At 50.8% G+C, this 24,447-nt stretch overlaps 1 protein-coding gene across 1 annotated transcript; it reads right to left on the bottom strand.

Moving 5' to 3' along the window:
• Positions 1-448: 448 nt before the first annotated feature.
• On the bottom strand, positions 449-23,184 carry WNT5A (Wnt family member 5A). The gene is made up of 5 exons (XM_036110322.2): positions 21,830-23,184; positions 15,770-15,903; positions 14,297-14,547; positions 9,574-9,866; positions 449-5,892 (listed from the first exon to the last, which is right to left on the bottom strand). The coding sequence occupies exons 1-5, from the start codon at positions 21,833-21,835 to the stop codon at positions 5,434-5,436; spliced, it is 1,143 nt and encodes a 380-aa protein (XP_035966215.1). The 5' UTR covers positions 21,836-23,184; the 3' UTR covers positions 449-5,433.
• Positions 23,185-24,447: the final 1,263 nt, after the last annotated feature.

The following is a 24,447-nucleotide window of genomic DNA, read 5'->3' as shown; positions in this document are numbered from 1 at the left end:
GAATCCAAACAATCTATGTTCTTAGCGGCTAAGCCAGGCTGCCCTACGGAAGACACTGCATCTCCATTTCTATACAGGAAAACTTACAAAGGACTTTTCTGGCTCATTAGTCAATTCAGGCAAGTCAACAGTCCCCCATTGTACTTAGCCTGTATTCCTTAAGAGCTCAGGACCTGAGTCCCTCCATCTAAAGCTGTGGTTCTCAGCTGGGGGTGATTTTGCTCCCTGGGGCACATTCTGCAATGTCTGAGGACATTGTTGGTTGTCACGAATTGGGGGAGGTGCTGCTGGCATCTAGTGGTTAGAGGCCAGGGATGCTGCTAAACCTCCATCACACAGGAGACACTCCCACAATAAAGAATTAACCCAGCCCCAAATGCCAACAGTGCTGAGGTTTTAAACACCTGGCTCGAAACCATGCAACATGCAAAAAGCAACCAGCAGAATGTTTCAGGTGATTCAGTCTGTTTATTTTGAACATTATTCTCCCTCTCCCCTCAAATCCTAGTCTTTCTTCTCTTGCCCTGGCATTTTGTCATAATGTCACGTGTCACAGTGCTCAATTCCGACACTGAGTAATAATCTCCTAACATGACCCTTACGTTAGCAGCACAGAATGAATTAGAAATAAAGATGAGCATCAAGGAAAACAAAAAGGAGCATTAAAATAGAAAGTAAACCCTCAAAGTTCGACCAAAATATCATGCACATGCGTGAAACATGGATTTTTTCTGGAGGCCCTAAGCCATCATCGTGCTCTGTGCCCGCATCCAGCTCTGATGGCCATGGACACAATCTCTAGCTAAACACACACGTGACTGCGCCAATTTCATAAAATGATTTTAATAGAAAAGTACAAGGTATGAACAAAAATAAATAATCTTTATCTCAATTCTAGCCCAGCAAATTGTACACTGCATATAAAACTGATCTAAGCGGCAATTTCCCTCATTTCTTTTTTGCTTTTGAAATACTGAGACAGCATTTGAATGAAATGTTCTAAATTCAAATCGATACATTTTTTGCTTTAAAAAAAATACCAACCTTTAATCATTCTACATCCATTTTTTAAAGTTGGCTAACAAGATGATGTTTCACTAAAATAAAATATCATCCAATCATCAGGTTTAAGTGTAAAGTTTGTGCAAACAGGTAAATTAGAAGATTCATTTCCTAAGTTTTAATTCCTACATTGCCAAATGTTTCCTGTATTAAAAACTCGTTTCATCGTCTTATTTTCAAAACACGGCCTCTGGTTTTCCCCATTCCATAGAGAGAGGGGAGACTAAAAAATACTTTTTTAAAAAAAAATAAATATTTTAAAAGTATACTTTACAGTGATAATGCGGTATCTCCGACCTATGCCTTGGTGCGTATTTGCATGACATATAGGCTTCAAGTTATAAGTACCTTTTTATCCATCTCTATTTATATTATGCTCCACGCAGTCTTTGGGGACTATTTTTGCTAATGATCTCTTGGAGTCAGCCAGTACCAGTCTCTCATTTGGAGCCCTTCTCCTGCTAGAGCGTCATATTTGATAATTTCACTGCCTTGAATAACGTTTTGCAAAAACAAATTGAAAACTGGTATTAGCGGGGCGCCTGGGTGGCTCAGTCGTTAAGCGTCTGCCTTCGGCTCAGGTCACGATCCCAGAGTCCTGGGATCGAGTCCCACATCGGGCTCCCTGCTCCGCGGGAAGCTTGCTTCTCCCTCTGCCACTCCCTGCCACTCTGCCTGCTTGTGATTCCTCTCTCTCTCTCTGTGTCAAATAAATAAATAAAATCTTTAAAAAAAAAAAAAAAAAAAAAAAAGAAAACTGGTATTAGCAAAATTGTATGAGAAAAGGGTTTTGGAGAGGCTACTAAACCAGTCTCAGGAGGTCAGCAGCTCGAAGAACTGAACAGATAAACCGGACTAAAACTTAAAACAGTCTTCCTATTCCTTGAGCCCATAATTACTATTTTGAACATGGCTCTGTTTGCCGCTGCCTATATATAAATTTTTTGTTAATTTTCCTGTATTGGGAAGATCTTGAATGCACTCCAGGATGAGAAGGGAAAATATGCTGACGCTCCTAAATGAAGTATATGTTTTTGCAATAAAGAACACTGGTCAATATACAACTGAGGAAAAACTGAAACAGATGTGAGTCCTAGAACCACAAGCGTTTGAATTTGCCCAGAAATGCTATTTTAAACACTCTATATGTTGGTCTACTGTTTTTTTGTGGAATAATGCATTCTTGGCATCCTTAAAAGGTTTCAATATGTTACAAGGTTATCCGGAAAGAAAAAAGCAAAGGGCTAACGTATCAATCTGTGCGGCGCTGGCCAGATTTCGGTGTACATTTTCAGAAAGCACAAGAACTCATATTAATTGCACTTAACACAACGAACCTTTAGTTTCCAATGGGTTTCATTCTCTGCAGACTGAGGCTTGCTTTTCATAGAACTACTTTCAAAGGGGCATAGAGACAATCCGTCCATAGTAACTTCAAACAGATGCAGTGGTAAACACAAATACACTTTTGGACCAAAATACTGGTCATGGATAAAAGCGTGTGCCTTTTCAGTTCTTCTCTGAGATGTTACAACAGCAACACGCTCTAAAACAATTAAGTTACATGCATAATGCTAAAAGAATGTGAGCAATCCTATAACCAGCTTTAAGCCATCTGCTTGCTTTCTTTTCTTTTCTTTTTTTTTTTTTTTTTGAGGAACACATATAGGAAAGAGAATTCCCCTTTTGTTCCGTTACATATAGAAATCTTTTGAAGCTCCCGAAGTTTGGTTTTGGTAAAACTCTCGACTCTTCTATTATTCTGACGTGTAGCCATTCTAAACTATCCCTCATGGTTTCTCAAAAAACCTTCACATGAAGTATCTGAAGGACAATTGAAACCACTTACCAATATACAAGTAATGTTTTATTTTATATTCTATCTTCCATTTGGCATAAGCCTTTCGATGTTTGTTTTTTAAACCAGTGAAATATACAAATCACGCAAGACAGAAATATGTACATTAAAAGTACAGAATAAAGGCCATAGAAGATATACATAATATCTGAATGACAAGTAGAATATCTTACATTAAATAGTTTCTTTTAAAAACTAGGATTGTTAAACTCAACTCTCTTCATAAACATGAATCACTAAAAAGGAACAAAATCTGGTTTAGCAAATAAAAAAATTACTTCATGGTTTTTGTATAATAAAAACCAAAAAAGTGACATTTTAAACTAATTAGTGCTTTTCAATTTCAAGATCTTTTGCTTGCAATTCACTGCAACTGAGGGGACGAGAATATCTTCGTGCAATAAATTAAAGAGCCACAGGTGGCAGAGGTGATTATGAAGGCCACTGAGCCTAGGAGGGTTGCAGGAGATGTGTAGTTTTCCAAACTTTTAAAACAGCGTAAGTCTGAGATAAGAACACATTTGATGGCACTTTTAGGAAAGAGGTGTCCTTTGCTTTAAAAAAAAATTTTTTTTTTTTTAACTAGCTATGTTTTGTCGTGAGCTCGATTTTCCTTACGGACTCAAACAGGTCCTACCAGATCTAAGAAGCACCGGTTTCCACTCTGCAAAACGAACCAAGGAAATGGAAACGTAGACAATGCTTCTGAGTTTGGAGTGTCTCTTGGTTTCCACGTCTATGACAAACGAGTAATGCCCTTTCTGGAAAGTGTACAGAAATGGAGGTTGGAGAGAAGGGGATGGCGCAGGGACGATAAAAGAAATCTTCAAACCAACATGCATTAGCAGTAAGACCTTCCAGATTCCTCAGAAACAAGGCTGCTTTGTGATGCTCCAGGTGTGATCGATCGCTTCAGGGCTGCAGCCCAAGCTCAACTCGGAAACCTTCTGGAAAAATCCCAGTTGGATTGCAATGAAGGATAACAATGCTCTAGAGGGAGAAATAACCCCAGAGTAAACTATAAGTCACTGGCTGCACTGAGATATAACTATATTTATATTTATATATAGATGTGTGTGTATATATATATATGTTATGTACAAAAGACTTTTGAGATATCAGGCACCATTAAACCACACCCCCCTTATAAATGCAACTGTTCAAGTACACTAGGAACAGTCTTAGGGTACACCTGCAGTATAATAGGAAAAGCTGGAGTGGATAGTCTACACACAGGATCACAAGAGTGAAACGCTGCAACACCTCTGGGAACTCCATTAGCCATGTAATGTCATTAAAACATATAAAACTACTGCTCCTCAAAATAAAAGTTTTAGGGGAAAAAATCCCTAAGTAGCAAACTACTTCCCAAGTGGAGCTTGTAACGTTTCATTTCCTGTCCCACAATCAAAGGGGACCCAGTGGAGCTGCCTTTTGGCCAGCATCACATCACAGCAGGGCCAGGAGGAATCAGAGAGGACTTGGGGTCAAGCCCGAGGGCCGATTTCACTTTTTCCCCTTCACACAGGGTTTCTGCTCTGGTGCAGCCCTGACCTGCACGCAGTTACCTTGTTGTCTGGGCTGAGGATCTGTGAATGGCATTCATTTATTATTTTCATCATCATCATTTATTAACCAAGCATCCCTAAGAAAATTACAGTATATTTTTCTTTTTATATTTAATCCAACCTCCCTGCTTCTCTCCAAACAAAATGGCTAGTACCCAGAATCATTCGGGGATCCTTTTCCAATCTGACAACCTAATTCCTGTAACAGCATCAAATCAGTATCTCGATACAGGCATTTTTAGGGTTTTTTTTTTTAACTTCCGAGGCTTTCCTCCCTGTTCCCTAAGTTTCAGTAGCTACCAGTACAGGACCCTCTGCAGATGGAACATTTCAGAAAAATGAGACAAATGATACATCTTTGAGGGATGTGAGATTCTCGCTGTTACTTTTTAAATTACCATTTTGAAAATGTTTCAGGCTGGCAGCCCCTAGGGAAGGGGGGGGGGGTCTCATTTCGTGTTTGTTTCTCCAGACCTCTCCACTTTCCCCAGAGCATTTACAATTCATTTTGGTCACAGAAGCTTAATCGTGCATAGAGTTGTACCACCCCCTTCCAGCTGGATGCTACCTGTCCTATATTTGACCCCATAGTTGAGAAAAAGAAAACATCTTTCCTTTCCCTTCTAGATGTGCACACAACTAAGGGTACATGGAAATCCCCCCTCATCCTATACCATCAAAAGAAGTCTTGTCTTACCTTTTCAAAGATGCACAAAATAAATATTTGTCTTGGTTCCCACCCCCCCGTTATTGCCAAATAATAATTATAATATTAATAATAAACCACAGAGTTCTTAGATGGGAACAGAAAAAAAAATGGTTCCGGTTGCAATGATGGGGGGGAATAAAACAATATTAAAAGAGAAAAACCAGAATCACTGTACTTTCTATAAATAAGTGGGTCCTGGGGGCGGGGCTGGGTGACGGGCGGGCGGCGGGCGCCCGCTATTTGCACACAAACTGGTCCACGATCTCCGTGCACTTCTTGCACTTGACGTAGCAGCACCAGTGGAACTTGCAGTGGCAGCGCTCCGTCTGCACGGTCTTGAACTGGTCGTAGCCGCGGCCGCAGCACATGAGCTCGCAGCCGTCCATGCCCTCCGACGTCTTGTTGCACAGGCGGCCCTGCGTGCCCAGCGAGCCCGTGCTCTCGTTGCGCACACAGTAGTCGGGGCTGGGGTCGATGTAGACCAGGTCCTGCGTGGTGGGCGAGTTGAAGCGGCTGTTGACCTGCACCAGCTTGCCCCGGCTGTTGAGCCGCATGGCCGCCGCGCTGTCGTACTTCTCCTTCAGGGCGTCGCCCACCTTGCGGAAGTCGGCCAGCTGCAGCCAGCACGTCTTGAGGCTACACGAGCCCGACACCCCGTGGCACTTGCAGGCCACATCGGCCAGGTTGTACACCGTCTGTGGGGAGATGGGACAGTCAGTGTACCCACTCGCGGAGGAGCACGCTGGTGGAAGGTATGTTCCCAAAGCTCCCCTCCCCCTTCCCCGTGGAGCCGCGGTCCCCAGCTCCGCCAGGGCCCGGCCTAGTTCCTCCTCATCCTGCGCTACCAGAAGGCTGGTGTCACCTTCTTTAAAAAGTCTACAAGATAAATAGGCTCTTAGCCCCTCATTAGTACACATCACGGTGAGCAACAACCAGCTTTTAAATGGGAACAGGAAAAGACCACTCCAGTTGCTTCTTTTTTCCCAGGAAAATGTTACAGCAACTAATAGGTCTTGAACGCTCATCCCAGAGATTATTCACAATTCCTCGCCTTCATTACCTGGATTAATCCCCTCAGCCAGCCTATGAGGGTAGTGCTAATATCATGCCCATTTCACAGAGAGGAAAAGTGAGGCCCATAGAGTTCTTACCCAGCCACTGGAACGCAGGGGTGCCAGGATTTGAACCCAGGCAGTTGGGCTCCAAGCTCATGCTTGGTGACTTGCCCATGGGCACCCAGCTGCTAAGCAGGAGGGTGGGGAGGGGGGCCAGCCCAGATGGGATCAGGGTTCAAATCGTAGTCACTGTTATTACTGCTGTGTGCCAGGCACTGTCATCATAGCCTTTATACTATTTATCTCACTGAATCCTCCCAAATAACATTATAATGGGTTAGATGATGGCACATGGCACAGAGAGGGTAAGTGGCCTGCACAGGCTACACAGCTAGAATGTGGGGAAACCAGGCCTGGATCTCAGGCAGTCTCACTCCTGGGTCCTGCACAATCCCTAGCCCTTCCCCACACTGTCTAAGATAAGAGCACCCACACCAGACCTAGGCGGATGTGAGTTTTGTCCTAACTCTGCCCCTGAATTCAGGCAACTGGCCTCACCTCTCAGATCCTCCTCTTTCTATCTGGGAAGGGCAACTGTAATGGTATGAACCTCGCAATACTGTTATAAGGATAGAGTGAGGGGATGCAACAAAAGTGTCTGGCATACAGGATGCAATCAGTGAATCTGCTCTTTCTCCAGAGCGATGAGCCCATGGCATCTGGGTGCTGGTCCTGGGCTCTCACTGGGTCACTGTGGCCTCCCAGTAGCAGCGCCCACTGGCCTTGGCCTCACAGCACTGTGCCCAGCAGTCTGGGAGGTGGTGGCTGCCTATTTATAGTCGCCACTGCCCACAGCCCCTGTGCCAGTCACCCTGCAGAGTCGGAGTGGTGCTGGCAAGCTGCAGGGGGACTGTCAGGAACCTGGAGGCTGGAGTGAGCTAGAAGGCTCCTTCCACCCAGAACAGCTCCCTTCATCCTAGAAGGATTCATAAGGGGTTTTAAAAAGGGGGAGGGGCCAAAATGTACTCCCCTGGCATAAAGAGTTTCAGGCACTCAGCTAATGTGTGGAAGGGTTTTGCGAATGTATTTAACCTTTGCTCCCCTTTGAGGAAAATAAAAAGCTAATGCCCCAAGGTGATTCTAATATGATTTCCTGGCACAGTGTCCAAATTTCCTCCTCCCTACCCCCACTGTCCTGGAGAAAAACTGTCTTCTATGTAACTTCATCTGCCAGGATCCAAGGGCAGCTCACTGCTCAAGTTATAAAACCTACAAAAAGAATTCACTCACTATTTAAAAATGTAGATGTTAAATGACATTCTAATATTAAAGGTGCTTTTCCAACTCGCCAAAACCCCCTCTTTCCACTTGGAAATCCCTTGACCTTCTCTCCTTGCTTGCTAAGCCCCTGATCATTTCTCTTCCTGAGAGAAGTCAAAGAAATCCCCTCCATGGATGAAAGTACCAAATATGGGCACAATGGGGCCCAGAAGAGTCAAGCACATCTCTGTCCTGGAGGCACGTCTGGTCTGAGGCCCTGTATGCTCAGAGTAATGGGATGTGCCCCCTGTGAGGACAGGGGCAAGCTTTATGGGCTCCCACAGAGAGTGGGGCTGACATGCCCATTATGTGGCCTTGGTCAGCTGCAGTGGGGAGAGACAGCAATGGGAGGCTTGAGAAAGGAGAGGCCACACTCCCTCTGGGCACCACAGGCAAAAATCTGCCGAGTTTAATCCTTCCCCAACACCTCCACATGCTTAAGTGAGAAGCTAGGTTAGCTGGAATTATCTAGATAATCTTTGACTTCTCTGTTCCCTACTTCGTAATGTCTAACAATTATGATTTATCGAGCACTTACCAAAGGCGGACACTAAACTCAGCCCTTTTGACTGAACCATGTGAAACTCTTATTTTACTGGTCAGAGATAGTCAAGCCTTGGTAACTTCGTATGGATCCACCTCCTATATGATCCCAGGTAGTCCTCACATAACCCCAAGTGATAGTTCATGCCATGGCCATCCAACAGATGTGGAAATGTGGAAACTGAGGCTCATACACAGAAAGGAACAGAACTGGATCTTAATCTAGATTTCTTTAATTCCAAAACCGATAGCCCTTAACCCCTGAGCTGTGACGCATGAGTTTAACAAAAACGTGCCTGGACTTGTATCTCAATCCATCAATTTTCCCCCATGGCCATGAAGTGGTTCTCTAGGGCCTCAGTTTCCCAAGCTTTACAAATGAGGGTGTGTGGTTAGAGGGTTCTAAGGCTCCTCCCAGTCCTCTATATTTTACTCTGTGATTATCTTCCCTTTTCCTCACCCCAAAAATACAGAAGAGTGAAATCTCTGACCAGAAAGTTCCTGGCACCTACCTTGGGTTCTGTGAAAAAATAATGACCCTGGTTTTCAATGCTGCCAAAGTTAAGAAAAGTTTCACCCCTTCATTTTAAAGCAGCCATAAAGTGCCATGTGTTTAACCGCAGGAAAAAAAGGGTCTTTTTAACTATTGTGGAGAAGCTTCCCACCAGGGGAAGGAAAGAGTGGACCCAGAAGGCTGGTGAAGGCTTGCAAAGCTGGTCTCTCTGGGTACTTCTGAGTGGCCCTCTCTTCTATCCAGAGCCACCCTCGATTGGCCTGATGGGCAGCCCTATAAAACTCCACACTCCTAAAAATGCTGTAGTTTTCCTAGAAAAGCTCTTTAAACAAAACAAAACAAAACCCTCAATCTGTCAGGCCTGCTATCTAATGCCATGAGGGGAGGCAAGGAGAAAGCAAGGGAGGGAAAAGCTAAGTCCTGGAAGCTGAGCTGAGGACTTTCTCCACTGGGCACCTACCAGGATAAAGAAATCCCTCTCCCAAATTTAAGCCCAACCACAAACATGTTCTGGGGAGGAGGGCGAACTTTATTCACATTTTTATTTCTGAGCTGGGCTGGCCAATTGCACTGGGGACTAATTAAAAAGGCAGAGAAAGCTCTTTCTCAAGCAACTGGAGGAGCACCTTTGCTGGAGGGGGCCAGGGCAGGATGATTCACCTCCAGGAGGCCTTTCTGGGGCGTGCACCCCTCTCCAGAGAGGCCTAGGTGTAGGTGGGGCAGGAGGAAGGGAAGGAGACAGACAGGGGAGCAGAGAGGGAGAAAAAGCGACCTGAGACAGAGCCAGAATCAGAAAGGGTAGGGGCCGGATGCCTAGGAGCGGGGGTGGGGGGGGCAAGTACACCTGGCGGGCGGCGCTGGGGGGCACCGAGGGCCGGAGAGACGGCTGCCGGCCGCCGAGCCTAGGGACCCGAGCGGGGCGGGGCGGGCGGGGCGGGACTCACCCTGCGGCCGGCCTCGTTGTTGTGCAAGTTCATGAGGATGCGCGCGCTCTCGTACGAGCCCTTGGCGTGGATGCGCTCCCGCTCGCGCGCGTCCACGAACTCCTTGGCGAAGCGGTAGCCGTAGTCGATGTTGTCCCCGCAGCCGCCCCACAGCCAGTCCCGCGGCAGGTCCTTGGGGCGCGCGGCGCGGCTGCAGCCGCAGGTGGACAGCTCGCCCTCGCGGCACGCGCGGCTCATGGCGTTCACCACCCCCGCGGCGCTCACCGCGTACGTGAAGGCCGTCTCGCGGCTGCCTGCGGGCGGGACGCGGGGGGTCACCAGGCGCCTGCTCGGCTCCGAGGACGCCCCCCCCCCAGAGCCCCACCCCTTCCCTCCCATCCAGCGGCCCCGGGGCACCCACCGGGGCAGAGGGGGCCGGGGGCGCCCCCAGCCCTAACACACCGGGGCGGCCCCCACCCCCAGGGAAGGCCAGGAGAGCCGCCCCAACACGTGGCAGCAGCAAGTGACAGACCCCCGAGGTCTTTGCTGGGACACTGAAAAGCCAGCTCGGGCAGCGCTGGGTTGGTTTTTCCCTCCAGCCCCTGAAAATCCTGGAAACTTACTTCCCAAAATGCACATGAAAGAAGTCATTGAGGGAGAACAGAATGTGCGGAGACTTCCTTACACTTATTTTAAGGTTTGGTGTCATTTTCATTTTGAGTTACCTCCAGCGGGAGCACAGAATTTGCTAGGCTTAGAGCCTCTGAAAGTCTTAGGCCCTGGGACCCAGAGGCCCTCCTCCTGGGGCCTGGCTCCCCCTGCTCCATCACGAAGCAGCATGGTGCCCGTCTCAGGACAAGGCTCTTGACATCCCCAAAGGACGTTTCTAAACCTGTTTCTAGAGTATTAGAGTGAAACTTGCCTCTTCTTAAATCCCAAGTCAATTGGCCTGATACTTCTCATTCAGGAAAATGGAGGTCTACTTTTAAAACAGCCTGCTGTCTTTTATGCTACTTCTGCAACCCCCCTCCCCCATAGCCTTTGCCTCAAAGTGTTAGAATAAATAGCAAGAAGGAAGAAACCACAATCTGAGGGGAAAAGAAAAGTCTTCCCCTTCTCAAAAGCTGTAAAGGCTACTTCCCTGTACAACACTGACAGGAGTCCCATTTGTCAGGAGGCAAATGGAGGCAATCATAGACTACCTCAATTCCCACTTGTACATGGAGATGTTTCCATGTGTAACAAGAAGCCACTTAATAAAAATGCAGTGGTACCAGAGAGAAAGGGTTAACACCCTGCCCGCTGAAGCTGGGCCTGAGGGGTGTACTGGGGGGGGCGGGGGGCTCACTTTCTTCAACTATAAAATAAGGGCATTGAACTAGATGCCTAGGAGAAAAAAGGGCCGGTTTTGGCGCTGAAATCCCTGTACCAGCATAAGTTTCTCCCACACTTAAAGAGCTTGCTAACAATCTTTTTTTGGGGGGTGGGGGGAGGTGGTACAGCAGAAGAACAGACGACAACAGGATTCAGCCCCAACTAGAAGGGTCCGTCTGAGGAGCATGGCTATGCCAATTCCAGGATCCAGCAGGCTGCGCTTTCTGGAACTTGAGCTCCACACTTCAATCCACAGATATCTGTGATTCCTCCTTCCAGGAATGGCCAAGGTTCCTGGTTACCACAGACCTTCTCTCCCACAATTTAAAAAATGAATAATTTGAGGGGTGTGCTGGTGGTTGGCAGGAGGATCCAGAAAGTTCCTAAGGGGTGTTACATCTATCTAGCTCAAATGAGAGAGGCAGGGCACATCAGGGAGTGGAGAGAAATGAGGTGAGCAGATACTTTCTAGGGAGTTATTTGAGGATTAACACTGATAGTATAGAAGAAGTTGTGGCCCTGGATGGGAGACTTGTAGAATAAGGCAGGAGCTAGAGGAAGATAGATCAAGAGTCCTGTGGAGATACATAAACATAAGGCACTGTCCTGGGAGTAGACAGTGCATAAAAGGGCTTTTATACAAAACACAATAATACCACTTTTTTCACGGGTCTACCTTGAGCATTTCCTTTTTTCGCCCTGGCACCCAAACCTGGTCGAAATCTCTTAAGCTCATTGGTCACTGAAGGGAAAAACGTCAGTTTGAAAAGTGCTCTTTGGCTGATAGCCTGTGGACACAGCCATCCCGGATGGAACACTGCTGGTTCAGTTCGGTTTCCCTCCCTGTGAGATCTACATCTCTTCGGACCCTCGCACCCCTTAAAAATGGAGCCTTTCTTATATATCTTTTCACAGTGTGGAGACAAAGAAGAGACGGGAGACAAAAGCTGGAGGAAAGGGTAGCGTGATGAAAAATGAGAAGGTTTCCAAAATGAAGAGTGGGCCCTTCACTGGCCAATTGTGTAATACAGTGCCTCCCTGGCAACTGGCACCCTAGAAAAATGAGTCAAAGAGGGATGGAAGTGGCAGCCTGAGTTTCTCAGACACTGGCCCCGTCACAGGGTCAGATTCTCACGGACACGAATTGCTCTCCATGTCCCTGGTTGTACTAAGTGCTCTGGAGTGGGTGCGCGTGCGCACACGCACACACACACACACACACACACACACACCCTGCAGCATCAAACGTGTCTTAAATTTTCCCTTAGCTCCTTCTCTTCAAACAGACTCATAAATAGAAAAGTGAAAGCCAAGTAAATTTCCCACTGTTGGGGTTGGGTCCATGTGCCCCTTCCACAAAAATCTGTTCTGGTTTTTCTTCCCTCCATCTCTTTTTTAAATAAATAGAAGAGAAGGCCCCAGCAGTGTTCCACCGAAAGCCCAGCAGCAGCTTCCTGCTATAAGATCCCAGGAACCTGGGGGGCTTTGGGCAAAGGAGGATGGGGTGTGCTCTCAGATGCCCAGGACATCAGCTAACTTGATGGTAGGATCTAGCAGGGCGCCCTCGGAGGCTGCCAGGAGGTTCTACTCCCACCCACTTGCCACCAACCCAGATGGAAGTACCACACAGCTGAGGACCAGACAGTGTATTTGCAAGGGACAATTAACTATAAGCCTTTGTACCAAAGGTTCTGCTTGTACCCTGAGGAAGCAGGCTCTTTGAATCTTGGACCACATTTTAAATAAATCTCCAGCAGAACTCAAATCCACTTAGCAAATGATAGCTTATTCTGAACATTTTGGCCCAACACAGGCTACATAGGAAGACGAAAAGAGGATCTTAAATCAAAGCCCTGTTCCAGTGACGACACAGAAAAACCATTCCAATTGCTGTTTTGCTTCCTGGTTACTATCAAAAATGTACGGCTTTTGCAAACTCACACACATGTGAAAAAGTGCTCCCAGAGTTTGAGAGGAAGGCAGTTTAGGGGGAATATATATAAGGCAAAGCTGACAACTTACCATTCTGATACAGCTAAAACAAACCAACAAACAAACCAGTTGTGAGCTTACTCGCAATATGACAATGCAGAAGAGAATCTCCACCACCCCAGTTAACTACATGCTCAGGGCAAGCTCCTGTGTTCCTGCCGCTTAACTCCTAGATTCAGATCCCAGTATATACATTAGCACATTTTAATCATTAACAGGAAGGACAAAGCCCTATGAAACTGCAGGCTGAGAGCTGCAGACCATTTTGCCATTCAATTAGAGGAATGGCTTCCAGTCCCGTATTATTTTAGTATATGAAGTCGCTGGGCTCAAACATCCACTGACAACTCTTTTTTGTTCTCAATGAATGCACTTTTCAGGGTTTTTAAAAAAGCATTTTATCCATCCGTGACGGATATTAAGCCAACTTTTTTATCTTCAGTCAGTCTAAACAGTTAATTGCTTTGATAAATGGCTTCTTATTTTAGGAATCACCGCGGTCATATTAATTATAAGGGGTTGTTTGCATAATACTAAATGGACCTAAAATATTCACACTAGAAAACACATACAGGATCACATCTGTCAGACAGTATCCTATGCTATTAAACCAAACCAGAGGCAAACTGAGTTTCCAAATTCTTTGCCTTTAGCCCCATTTTAATGCCGCCTCCTCCCTGCATGCAATACCAAGTTCAACGATACGTTTAACATAAAGAATCTGACTGTGAGCAATACATTTAAGACTTTTTTTTTAAGTTTCTAGCATGTGCTTTTATATCAATTGCCAAAATCGCAACGTAAATTGGATCACTTCTAATTAAAATTCTTTCTGGGACTAAAAATAAAGCTTCTAACATATATATCTCTATAGCCTCAGGAAATATCTATATTAGGAAAATTAAAACCTTATTCACTTCCAGCATAGCCAGCATTCGAAAGATGACAGTATTTAGTTTGATGCGTGGGCCATTTGAATTGTGGCTTAAGAGACTTCTAACCGTTAAAAGAGTTTTGAAGTTTAAAAGGATATAAATGACTCATCTTTCCTCACCTCCTTTTGAGAAACCAACATAAGCGTTCTGCTTCTCTTCCAAACAGAAGGCGTTTTAGAAAAAAAAAAAAATGCAGCGTTCAGAAAAATGAAGGTGTCTCTGATGCTTCCCTTCTGATTTGGCTAAAGGAGTGAGCGCCCCCAAACTTATTATCATCAAGGTGTGGGAACCGGCATTAAGGCCCACAGAAGTAGTGACCAACACTCCCCCGCCCTCGTGCTGCTGGAAGATTCCCTCCTCAGCAAGCTCCCAAGTGCGTAGGGAAGCCCTTCTGCAGGAGGAGGCTTGGTTTGTGTTTAAACATCTGTTACGCAGTGTCCTACCTATCTGCATGACCCGGCCGAACACAGAGGTGTTGTCCACGGTGCTGCAGTTCCACCGCCGATGCCGGAATTGGTACTGGCACTCCTTGATGCCCGTCTTCGCGCCTTCTCCAATGTACTGCATGTGGTCTTGGTACAAGTGGCACAGTTTCTTCTGTCCTTGAGAAAGTCCTGCCAGCTGGCTGCAGAGAGGCTGCGCTCCTATGATATATACTTCTGACATCTGAACGGGGTTATTCATACCTAGCGACCTAGAAAGGGGGGGGGGGGAGATGTGCATTCAAGATTTACGTGAACTCTTGAGGTAGGCCCCCTGAACGCATGTCAGCGAGACAGAGTTTTCAGCACACAGATGCTTTTTCTCTCCGGCTTGTCCTCATGACAAAGTAGAAGGGCTTCATAAAACTCCTCTGTTCAAACTGTGCTCAGAAAACGGAGGTATTGTGTGGTCCCCACCCCGCCATCTGGCTCCTCAGTTAGGTTTTCACTCTGTTCCTTGCCCTCCTTGCCATCTACCTGGTGTTTCTGAAATGCGCTCAGAAAAGGGGGAGATGGCGGTTTGGGGGACAGGCCTCTGACATTAGAGAAAGTGATTCACTTTGCCCCACAAATTGGACGGATCTGCCTTGAAAGCGTATGAATGCCCAAAGTAGACACAACTAGACACAGGGCGGAGGAGATAGCAGCTCCCTCTGGCCGATGGAAGAACAGGGACACAAGTCGAGGGACTGAAGAAAATTCACCATGTTCTGGACATTTTAAAAGGGCCCCTTATGTGATTGTGAAAGACCCAAGACAGGGTATCCAGTGAATACAAGTCATGTTTGACAGTCAGAAAAAACGCTGTTCATTTACAGGGAAAAAATATCCAGAACGCCGTCAAAAATAATCCTCCGGATATACTGCAGTCTATCTACAAGGCCCCTAACCAGAGAGAAACGCTCATTTAGGGACGTTTTACTACTTCATGTTCACCTCCTTTTGATCAAATTTCAAGCCCCAATACTTCCCCACTTGGAGTGTAGCTGTCTTCCTAGAACACTCTGCCTACCTCAGACCCTGAAGGTTAATAACCTCAAGTGACAGAAAATAAAAGCTGGAACTCACTTTTACTACCTAGAGGTGGCAAAAGTAAATTTTATAGATAGGCTTACAATTATTAGAGAAGTGAATTTCGGTCCCCTTTTATTACATGATGTACTACAAGCAGACATCTGAACAAGGGCCTCATAGAAAAAGGTGTAGATTTATAGGGTCCCATTCCCTACGGAGCTAAAGATTAAGTTTGACGATACTAACAAGTTAAAAGAAAATTCTGATTTCCAGATACATAAACAAAATACATTATACACGTATATACCAGATAAAGGCACTCAAACTCACAATTCAGCTTTAAATACTGTAGCATCGTACCTATGAATCTTTAAAAAAAATAAAAATAAAACAAAGAATATGTACTTAGAAGGAACTTACCACCAAGAATTGGCTTCTATTACAACCTGGGCGAAGGAGAAAAATATGGCCAAAGCCATTAGGAAGAACTTGGAAGACATTGCACTTCCAGCCGTCCCCAAAGCAACTCCTGGGCTTAATATTCCAATCGACTTCTGGAGAGGGAAGAAAGGAGCAGATGTTTATTGCCTCTCAGATAATTTTCAAGCATACAAGTTTAAACAACGGAAGCATCCGGGGTCTCTTAAGTTTACTGTTGATTGACTGCGCTTCTCCTCCGTGAGTTTTTTGATGGCAAGATATAGGCAGTTTCTTTTTCCAAATTAATCCACCCACGCAACCTCACCAGGAAATCTGATTTCGCTGGGATCCTGCGCGCGGGGCACGCCAGCGATTACAAACATGTCTCAATGCTGTTGAGTCAAAGCCCCGGTGCCAAGCGCTGCCTCTGTACTGCTTGTTCGCTTCCCGCACCCCCTCGCTCCCCTCTAGTCCGCGCTGTGCTGGGTCCCTCCTCGGGAATTCACTCGGGAACCCGCAGCCACCCTCGTCCGCTCCCCGACCTGGGCCGAGCAACAAGTGGAGCCGGAATTAATTCCATGGGCGAGGAGCGCGAAGGCGAGTGGAGCACGCCGCCGGCGGCTGCGGAGGAGGCGGGGTGGCCGGCGCGGGGGTGGGGGGTGGGGGTGGGGGCAGGACGCGGGAGGGAAGGGCAGGGGGTGGGGGGCGAGGCCCCGGGGAGCGGCGTGCGCGAGAGTGCCCAGCTGGGAAATGCAGCTCGGAATTAACAGCGTATGTTTCCTAATCAGTTTACAGGCCGCTTTGGGGGAAGCCACTTCCAGAGGGGGAAGGGCAGCCTGGGTTTCCTTAGGACACTGTTCAACCAGATTGGAGTGGGGAGGAGATGGGGGGCACTGGGGATAACGGGGAGAGAGCTCTGCTCTCTCAACCAAGGAAACCGGAAAAACAGTGCCCCCTCCCCTGCCTGCAGCCTCCTTCTGCAACTCAAGTGTACCCCCGAGAAGGGGACAAGGGATAGTACCCCTGAGGGAAGAAGGGGGTCCGGGTCCCGCTGTCCTCCCTTCCCTGCCCTCCCACAAATTCTGATTTTTCATTTCACTCTCCTTCCCGTCCCCCTTCTGTCCCGACTCCTGACAGCTGCCACGGAGAAAGAGGAAAGGACGCCAAGGGGGACTCCAGTTTCCTTTGGTCTCGGTCTGGGGTTGTCGGCCACTTCGCCATCGCGGCCCTGTGAGTCTGGCCTTAGAACACCTCCACCCCACCCTCCAGCCCGATTCAGACTCGGTTCGGTAAGTTCCGAACGGTGAGAGTGCAGTGCAGGGCGAGGCCACAGCCGGTGCGAGTGAGCCCTCGGCGGGGCCAGAGATGCGCTGGCTCCCGCGCCGCGGCGGAGCCCCTGGATTCCAGGGCGCAGAGGGCCCCGGCGGCGAAGGTTCCCGTCGTGAAGAATTTCGCGGGCAGGGGGCGGCCTTGGAAGCTTTCGCGGCCGTTCCTCCCCACTGGTGACTTCTCCACCTGTAGGCGGCGGGGGCGCGAGACAGTGGCGCGTGCGGGTGGGAGGAGCGGCTTTCCAAAATCCCCTTTTACGTTTCTGATAAGTGTAACCCGGCTGTGCTGCACCACCCGCAGCCCCCGAGGGAGCCCCTTCCTCGGGAAAGCAAAGGTGAGCCTCCTCAAGGCGGCCGAAGGGCCTGGAACGTGAGCCGTCAAAGGGACAGAGAGGACCTAGGCAGCCATGGAAAAGCGAGGGGGCCCAGGAGCGTGCCAAGGCTTTTCTATGCCCGCCGTCCTTTTGACCAGGACAGCTCGGGGCTTCTCCAAGAGGAAATGCTTATGTGGTCCCCGGTGCCCGCTAACCGGGGCTCTGAGCCCTTGGCCCACTCATTGTCCAAACGCCGCAAAGCTAGGGGCGCATCCCGGAGAATAGAAACCTGGGGTTTCCCCAGCCTAGGAGAGAGAAGGCTCCGTCTCCCTCCCCACCCCCGCCCGAAGTGTCAAGTTTCCTCCAGGGGAGGGGGTGGGCTGCGAGGTCTAACTTCGCGCGCGGCCCAGGCTGCAAAATCGCCTCTCCCCCTCCGCGGCCAAGGCCGCGCGCTCACACACACTCACAACACACCCATGCACATTCACACACTCAAACGCGTTCATAGACACACACGCACCGACGTGCTTACGAGACGCCCGCGGAGATGGCTGCTGGCCGCGCGCACTTTCCGAGCTTCCCGACGGGCGGGGCGCGCGGGGCGGGGCACAGGCAGCAGAGAAATTGATAACAGATTCGGCGGATTACAGCGGATCTCTTTGTTAGAGGCGAAGCCACACAAACCGAACCGACTTTGGGACCGATGACCCCGGGGAGAGTCCGCCCGTTCCTAACTGGGAGTGGGTCACTGGGTCTTCGAGACTCAGGTCTCCCCAGCTCCAGACTGGGGGCAGGCCAGAGGTGTCCCAAAGGGGATCCGGCAGGAGAGCCCTGCGAGTCGCGTCTCCACTTAACCCCGCGTGCTTGCCCGGAAACAGCTTGGCCCTCTTCCCGCTCCAACCCCCGTGCAACCCCCAAAAAGGCCCCCACAAGTTTGAAGGACTGAAAGAACCCACAGCGAACTCACTAATAAATACATCGACTCTGTAGGGTAAACACCCCTGCCTGTTTACCAAGAGATCTGATCCGAAAAGACAGTACGAAATGAGACCTCTCCGGAGACGGTCACGCCGGGGGTAAAACAAAAGTTCTGGGCGGAGGCTGAGTTTACTAAAGAACGGGCTAAATGTTTTCGAACACTTTCAGGGCCATGAGAAGCCCACTTATGTAAGGATCCTCAGAATCTGTTCTAGCATGCGATGGGGTGGAGAATTGCGGGCACTTGAGAGGTTCTAGCGCAGGGGAGGGCTGAGGTGGGGGTAGGGCATTCGTGCGCCCCAGTTTCCAAAGCCAGAGCAGCTCAACGCAGTGATGCTTATTCTGTCTTTCCAAAGCCTCCGCATTGGATTGAAGGTGTTCCTAAACCTTCTTTATCCACTGGGGTGCAGGCTGGGGGTGATGAGGGATGGGAGAGAGGAAATGATCACTCTGGTTAGAGGAGCTTCCCCAGCCACAGAGAGCGTCCCAGAGGGCGCCCAGCACCCAAGTCCTCAGCCCCGCGGCCCCTAAAGAGAAATTCCGCAAAGGCAGGAAGAAGATTCTCGACCCTCACCCACGGGCGCTACCTCATTCGGTCTGGGCATCCCTTTCCACTAGGTTTTTTGCGTCCAGGGTCCCCCAAGTCTGGGAGAATGGAAATGAAGGGGGAGACCAGCTAGGAGTCAGAAATGAGTTTGACCTGGGCTCGCGGTGGCTAAAAAGATAAGAAACTTCAAGAATCCTTGCTCTTGGTAGGAAATAAACTTTGTTTTCCCCACTGTGATCTCTCCCTAAAGGAGAGAAACAGAAAACTGCGGGAGATAAAAGGCTGCACCACAAAGTTGGGACGTCCTGCCCCAGGAAGTGCCAAGAGAGAAGCGGGAGCGGATTAGGATGAGCCTGGTGAGGCCCACAGGAGGTCCGCTTTGGGGGAGCGGACAAGGACGTAGGGCTCCCCTAAGCCTCTAGCCTGGGCTCAGGGGGACCGAGGCCACCCCTCACACACAGCGCTGTGTGTGTGTTGTGTGTGTTGGGGGCGGGGGTGTGGGGAAGCCCGAGAGAGAAGGTGGAGGGAGCTTCTTGCGACTAAATCAGTGCAAGGACTGCCCTGGCTCAGGACTGAACAGCAAGTCCGAGAACAAGGAGTCTCCAAAGGAAGAGCGGTGGCCAAGCCCGGTTCTGTTCTCTGTCTCCCCACTTCCATCCCAGGACAAGTCTCTTCAGACTTCAAGACTCTCTCTTTCTCTCTCTCTCTCACATCACTTACACCTTCTCACACCGGTTAACCTCCAAGCACAGGCTCTCAACTTTATCAGAGGAAGAGCAGAGTGAAGGAGAAATAAAATTAAAGATCAGTTCAACCCCCACACTGCAGAGGCAGTTTCAACTCCACTTTTTAATAGACGAAGAAATTGAAGCCGAGAAGGAGAAAGCAACACTTGGCTCCCACGTACAGCACGGGTGAGAGCGCCAAGGCCCTACCCTAGGCCTCCTAGGGCGACGCTCCTGTTCCTACGCCCTGGGAGGAGGTAAACTCTTCCTCCTCTCCCCCGAAGCCCCGTTTGCTGGATCGGACCCCTGGCCCCTTCCGTACTGCGGCGACCACGCAGAGCAGCTTGTCCTCTGGGGGCGTCTGAGGGGCCCTCGCGAGAGAGGAGGACCTGGTGGTCGGGAAGGCCGAGCGGAGCCAGAGGTGGGAGGGAGAGAAGAGCAGCTGACGGCCCACCGCAAGGAACAGACTCCCAGGCGTCCTACCTCAAGGCGGCCAACAGGGGGCAGCCGGCACCGCACTGCGAGGATAAAAAGGCAGCGGGAAGAGCTGAGCTCGGTGCGCACGGTGCTAACCCCTTATGCACCGGGGCGCTCCGGTGAGGAAACGGAAAGGCCAGGGACTCTCGGGCCAGTCCTCCTGGGGAACGTCCTCCTTTGTGGGGCCCGGCGGGATTAAGGCTAGCTAGTAAGCCCAAGATTTGAGAACTGATCCTTTACTCCCCTCGCCCCCCACACGCAGGGCACAGATCTACACACTCGGACACAACTTCCACGGCGTCTCCACAGCTTGCGCGCTCTCAGCATTGCCCCCTCTAAACTCCCCTGGCAGAGACTGTCTAGAAACGAAATCTCCCTATCAGGCTGGAGCAGCAGTGAATCTTGGCGGGAGGGCAGGGGCTGGGGAGGTGTGATCCCACCCCTGGCTCCAAGTGACTTCCAAACAGCGGGTTGTCCATTTAAAAACGGGAGAGGAGAAGGGGCCCCGATGCCAAACTGGACTTGGAAAGTAAAACAAGGCCCCGGGGTCTCCAGATTTGGGGTTCTTTCTAAAACTTTTTTTTTGGGGGGGAGGACGAGCGGGCATTTGTTTGCTTTAGGAAACATCTTATTTTCTAGAAAAGCAAAATGGGAGAGGATCAAGAAAAGTGGAAATGAGCGAAGCTTGGAGGACAGACAGAGGAGAAGTTGTTTGGAAAATAACAAGTTATATTGCAGGAAGAAATGTTAACTTTTCGCAAAAGTGAACTCCCGGTGACCCTCGCAGTGTGTGACTCGGCTTTAACATACAACTGACAATTAAAACAAACAAGAGTTCACAAACTGCCCCCCTCCCGCTCTCCCAAAGCGGAGGCCCAAATGTTTCCAAAGGACAAGGCAGATTCCGCGCAGGGGGCCGGGGCGCGCTTTCCCAGCGGACGGGATTAGAGCCACCACTGCCAACACTCCCCGCCCCCATCACCGCGGCAAAGTGCCGGGGCTCACCCAGTGGCGGCTAATAATGCTAATAACGCAACCCGGCTCCCGCGCCGGGGTGCGCGCTGGCCCCCCACAAGGCACTCTTAAAGGCACACGGGCCTGCAGCGCTGGGATTCCCTGGCCGGGACGAGCCTGCAGCAACCTGGCCTCCCGCAGCAGAGGACGAGGGAAGAGGGGGCGGTGCACTGCTCTGGGGTGTCGGCTCCTAGTCCTGCTGCCGGGTCTCCCAACCAAGGAATCCTCATCCCCTTTCTGAGCCCCGGCCACACACCCTCTTGGTGCCCGCGCAGTGGGCGCTTCGTAAATATTTGTTGAATTGAATCATTAGCCTGTTGCTGAAATATACATAGTAAATTACACTGGTGTTTCTCAGGGCAAAAAGAAAGTCTTCGGTGAACCGCTCTCAGTTCTTCTGCCCTGGCTCATCCTCACTTTTTCTCCAAAGTCTAAAAGGTTTGCAGAACTTTTTGTGGGACGGGAAGTCTCCCGGGAGACAGAGGCAGTGCGCGAAGGGGGGCGGGTGGGCGAAGGGGTAGGGGTCCCTGCCAGCTACGCAGGAGTTCCAGCTTCTGGAGGCAGTAGAAGAAATGGAGGGATAGGAAGAGGTATGTGGGGGGGGGGGAGTCATTTAGCTTCCAAAAGAAAAAAAGAAAAAAAAAGTGGCGAGCGTCGGCAGCGCACAGAACACCTACCTTCATGGCGAGGGGGAGGGGACGCGGCCGCCGGGAGGAAGTCGCCACCAGAGCAAGGGCAGCCGAGGAATCCGAGCGGAGCGGCCGGGTTAAGCCTGGGGGGACGATCCGGCGCAGAGCTTCGGGCTCCTCCTGGGCGCCTCCGGCAGGCGCAGGAAATCGGTGGCGAAGCGGTCACTGGCGCCCGAGTCCGAGGGCCCGAGCCGGAGCAGCACCGGGATGCGCCCGGGAACCGAGGGGGCGCCGAAGCCCGCCAGCCGGCAGCAACAGCAAAGCCGGGCCGGCGCGCAACAAGGGAGCCGCGGGTCCGGCGAGGGCGTGCAGGCGACTGTTCCGCGGCGAGGCGCTCCCTCTCCAACGTCCATCAGCGACGGCGGTAATTAGGGCTTTCCAACCCCAAATGTGGGCGTGATTGTGCAAAAGACTTTACAACAAATAATAAAAAAAAAAAAATTCTTCACAAGAGGGTGAAAAAAATGCCCCACTACTCAACTCTGGCCCGGGGCGGGGGCGGGGGCGATCCGCGCGCCCAGGTGCCCCCAGTTCATTCACACCACGGATTCTGCAAACTCCCGGCGGCTCACGCCTCCTGATCTCCAGCTCCCTCCTCTCCCAAGTCTGTGGCCGAAACGTCTGCTTCCAGGCGCTGATCCTGCGGCCGCGAGTGAGTGTGTGGACGTCTGTGTACACACACAGACACACACCCACCCCCCACCCCCCCCACACACACACACTGAAGCTTTGGGGCCACAGAACAATCAGGCGCGCATGGCTTTTTCTCCGGGAGATGCCGCTGAAAATGCACAAGTCGCCATCCGGACTACAAGAGTCAGCACCAACTTTTGTCCTTTCATTTTAGGGTTTGGCAAAAAGGGGGCGCAAATTGGGTAAAAGTTGTCCCTCGAACGCTCTGTGCGGCAGTTTCGGGGGCGATGGGCGATTGCCCCAGGGGAGACACTGGCTCCCCCCCTCCCCACTCCCTTCTTTCTCTCTTCGGGTTAATCCCCGTCTTTTCCCCGCCTTCCCTAGGCGAAGGGCGAAGAGGGGCGAGGGCACCGCGGGCGTGGGGCTGGGGAGGGGCGAGGGCCAGGGGCTCCGCGGCGGCTGTTCAGCTCCGGCGGTCCATGGCCGGCGCGGCTGCCCACCTCCTCGTTTGGCGCCGGGGCCCGAGGGGCGGGCGAGCTAGCAGGCGGGCGGCGGGCGGTCGGGGGCACGGCGCGGCGGCGGCGGAGGTGGCGGGAGGAGCTCGCTCGGCGGCGGCCGCACCGAACCGGACTCTGGGCGGCGGAGGCGGCACCTTGGAGCTTGCAGCAGCCTTCCACGCGATCCTGTGCCCCGCAGACAGACTGACCCACCGCAGGGACCGCGACCCCCCCACCCACCCCCGGCCCTCCTAGCCAACTGCCTCACTCTCGCTCCCTCTCTCCGGACTCCTCTTTCCCCTGCTGTTCTCAGAGGGGAAAAAAAAAAATTTTTTTTTTTTTAAGTTGCAGAACCAAAGGCGGCTGGAAAGAGAGAGGGAAGGGGGGAGAAAGGAAAGAAAAAACTCAACTTCGCCTATGCGCATGCGTGGTGAGGCCGGCCTATGACAAACTCCGCAGGATTTTAAAGCCGTACCACGGCTGGGGTGCAGGGGGGGTGGAATACGCTCCCTGTTGGAGCCCCCTTCTCTGGGCTCCCCATCCCCCAGGCATCTGCTGAAAGAGAGAGGTCCACTCCGCAGCGGCTGCCTGCCCACCGCCCGGCTGTCTGCGATCTTCCAAAGCCGCCGACCCTCGGGAGGCTGAACCCCAACTTCCCGGTCTGGACCCCTTGGCTCGCCTGTCCCGGGCCGCTCCCACTGGGGCTGCAGGGGGCCTGCTGCCCTAGCACGGAATCTCTGGGAGGACCTCCTCCCCATTCTTACCCCTGAGGGAGGGTCCCTAAGCCCCCGGGCTGGAGAACAGGGTAGACGCACACATCCTGCATCGCTCCAGTGTAGTAGATTTGGGCACTGGGGCGCGCGATTCAGCCTCTGGCTGCGACCCAGCGCACCCGGACGCGACGTGTGGTGCTGCCGGGTGGATCTAGGCGGGTGTCCTCAGGTGAGAAGCTTGCAAAGTTCGGCAAAACCGGATTCCAGGCACTGGAACTTTTAGACGCTTGCGGACACCTGTGGTTGTCCCTGCAGGGACGCGGTTGGTAGATGTGTGCCCCCGAAGTCCAGCATGCCAGGGGCGCCACCCCCAAACCATGCTTCACACCGGAGCACAGTTCTTGTTCTCAGTCTTCCCCATCCTCTAGACATCCCAGGTGGAAGACACACACACACACACACACACACACACTCACACACACGGGATTCAATTTCCACCATCCAGCAGCATGCACTTGACCTTAAGGCGAAAACTCCGCAGCCTGGGTTCGTGGGGTGGTGGTGGCTGTTTTGTTTTGTTCTTCCAACCCCAACTCCCACCGTTGGCTGACCACTCGCGCAGGGAAAGGCTCCTGAGACTCTGTCCCACCCTTCGCAGCCCCTTCCTGGACCTTACTTGTCTCAGCTGACGGGACTCCTCCCCAGCCCTGGCCTCCTTTTGCGAGGCACACCAAAATGGCAGTGTGGGCTTCCCAGGAACTGC

This window comes from Halichoerus grypus, chromosome 1 (assembly GCF_964656455.1).
Source record: "Halichoerus grypus chromosome 1, mHalGry1.hap1.1, whole genome shotgun sequence".
NCBI lineage: Eukaryota > Metazoa > Chordata > Mammalia > Carnivora > Phocidae > Halichoerus > Halichoerus grypus.
The sequence above is the reverse complement of the archived record's forward strand: the minus strand, read 5'-3'. Positions and strand labels throughout refer to the sequence as shown.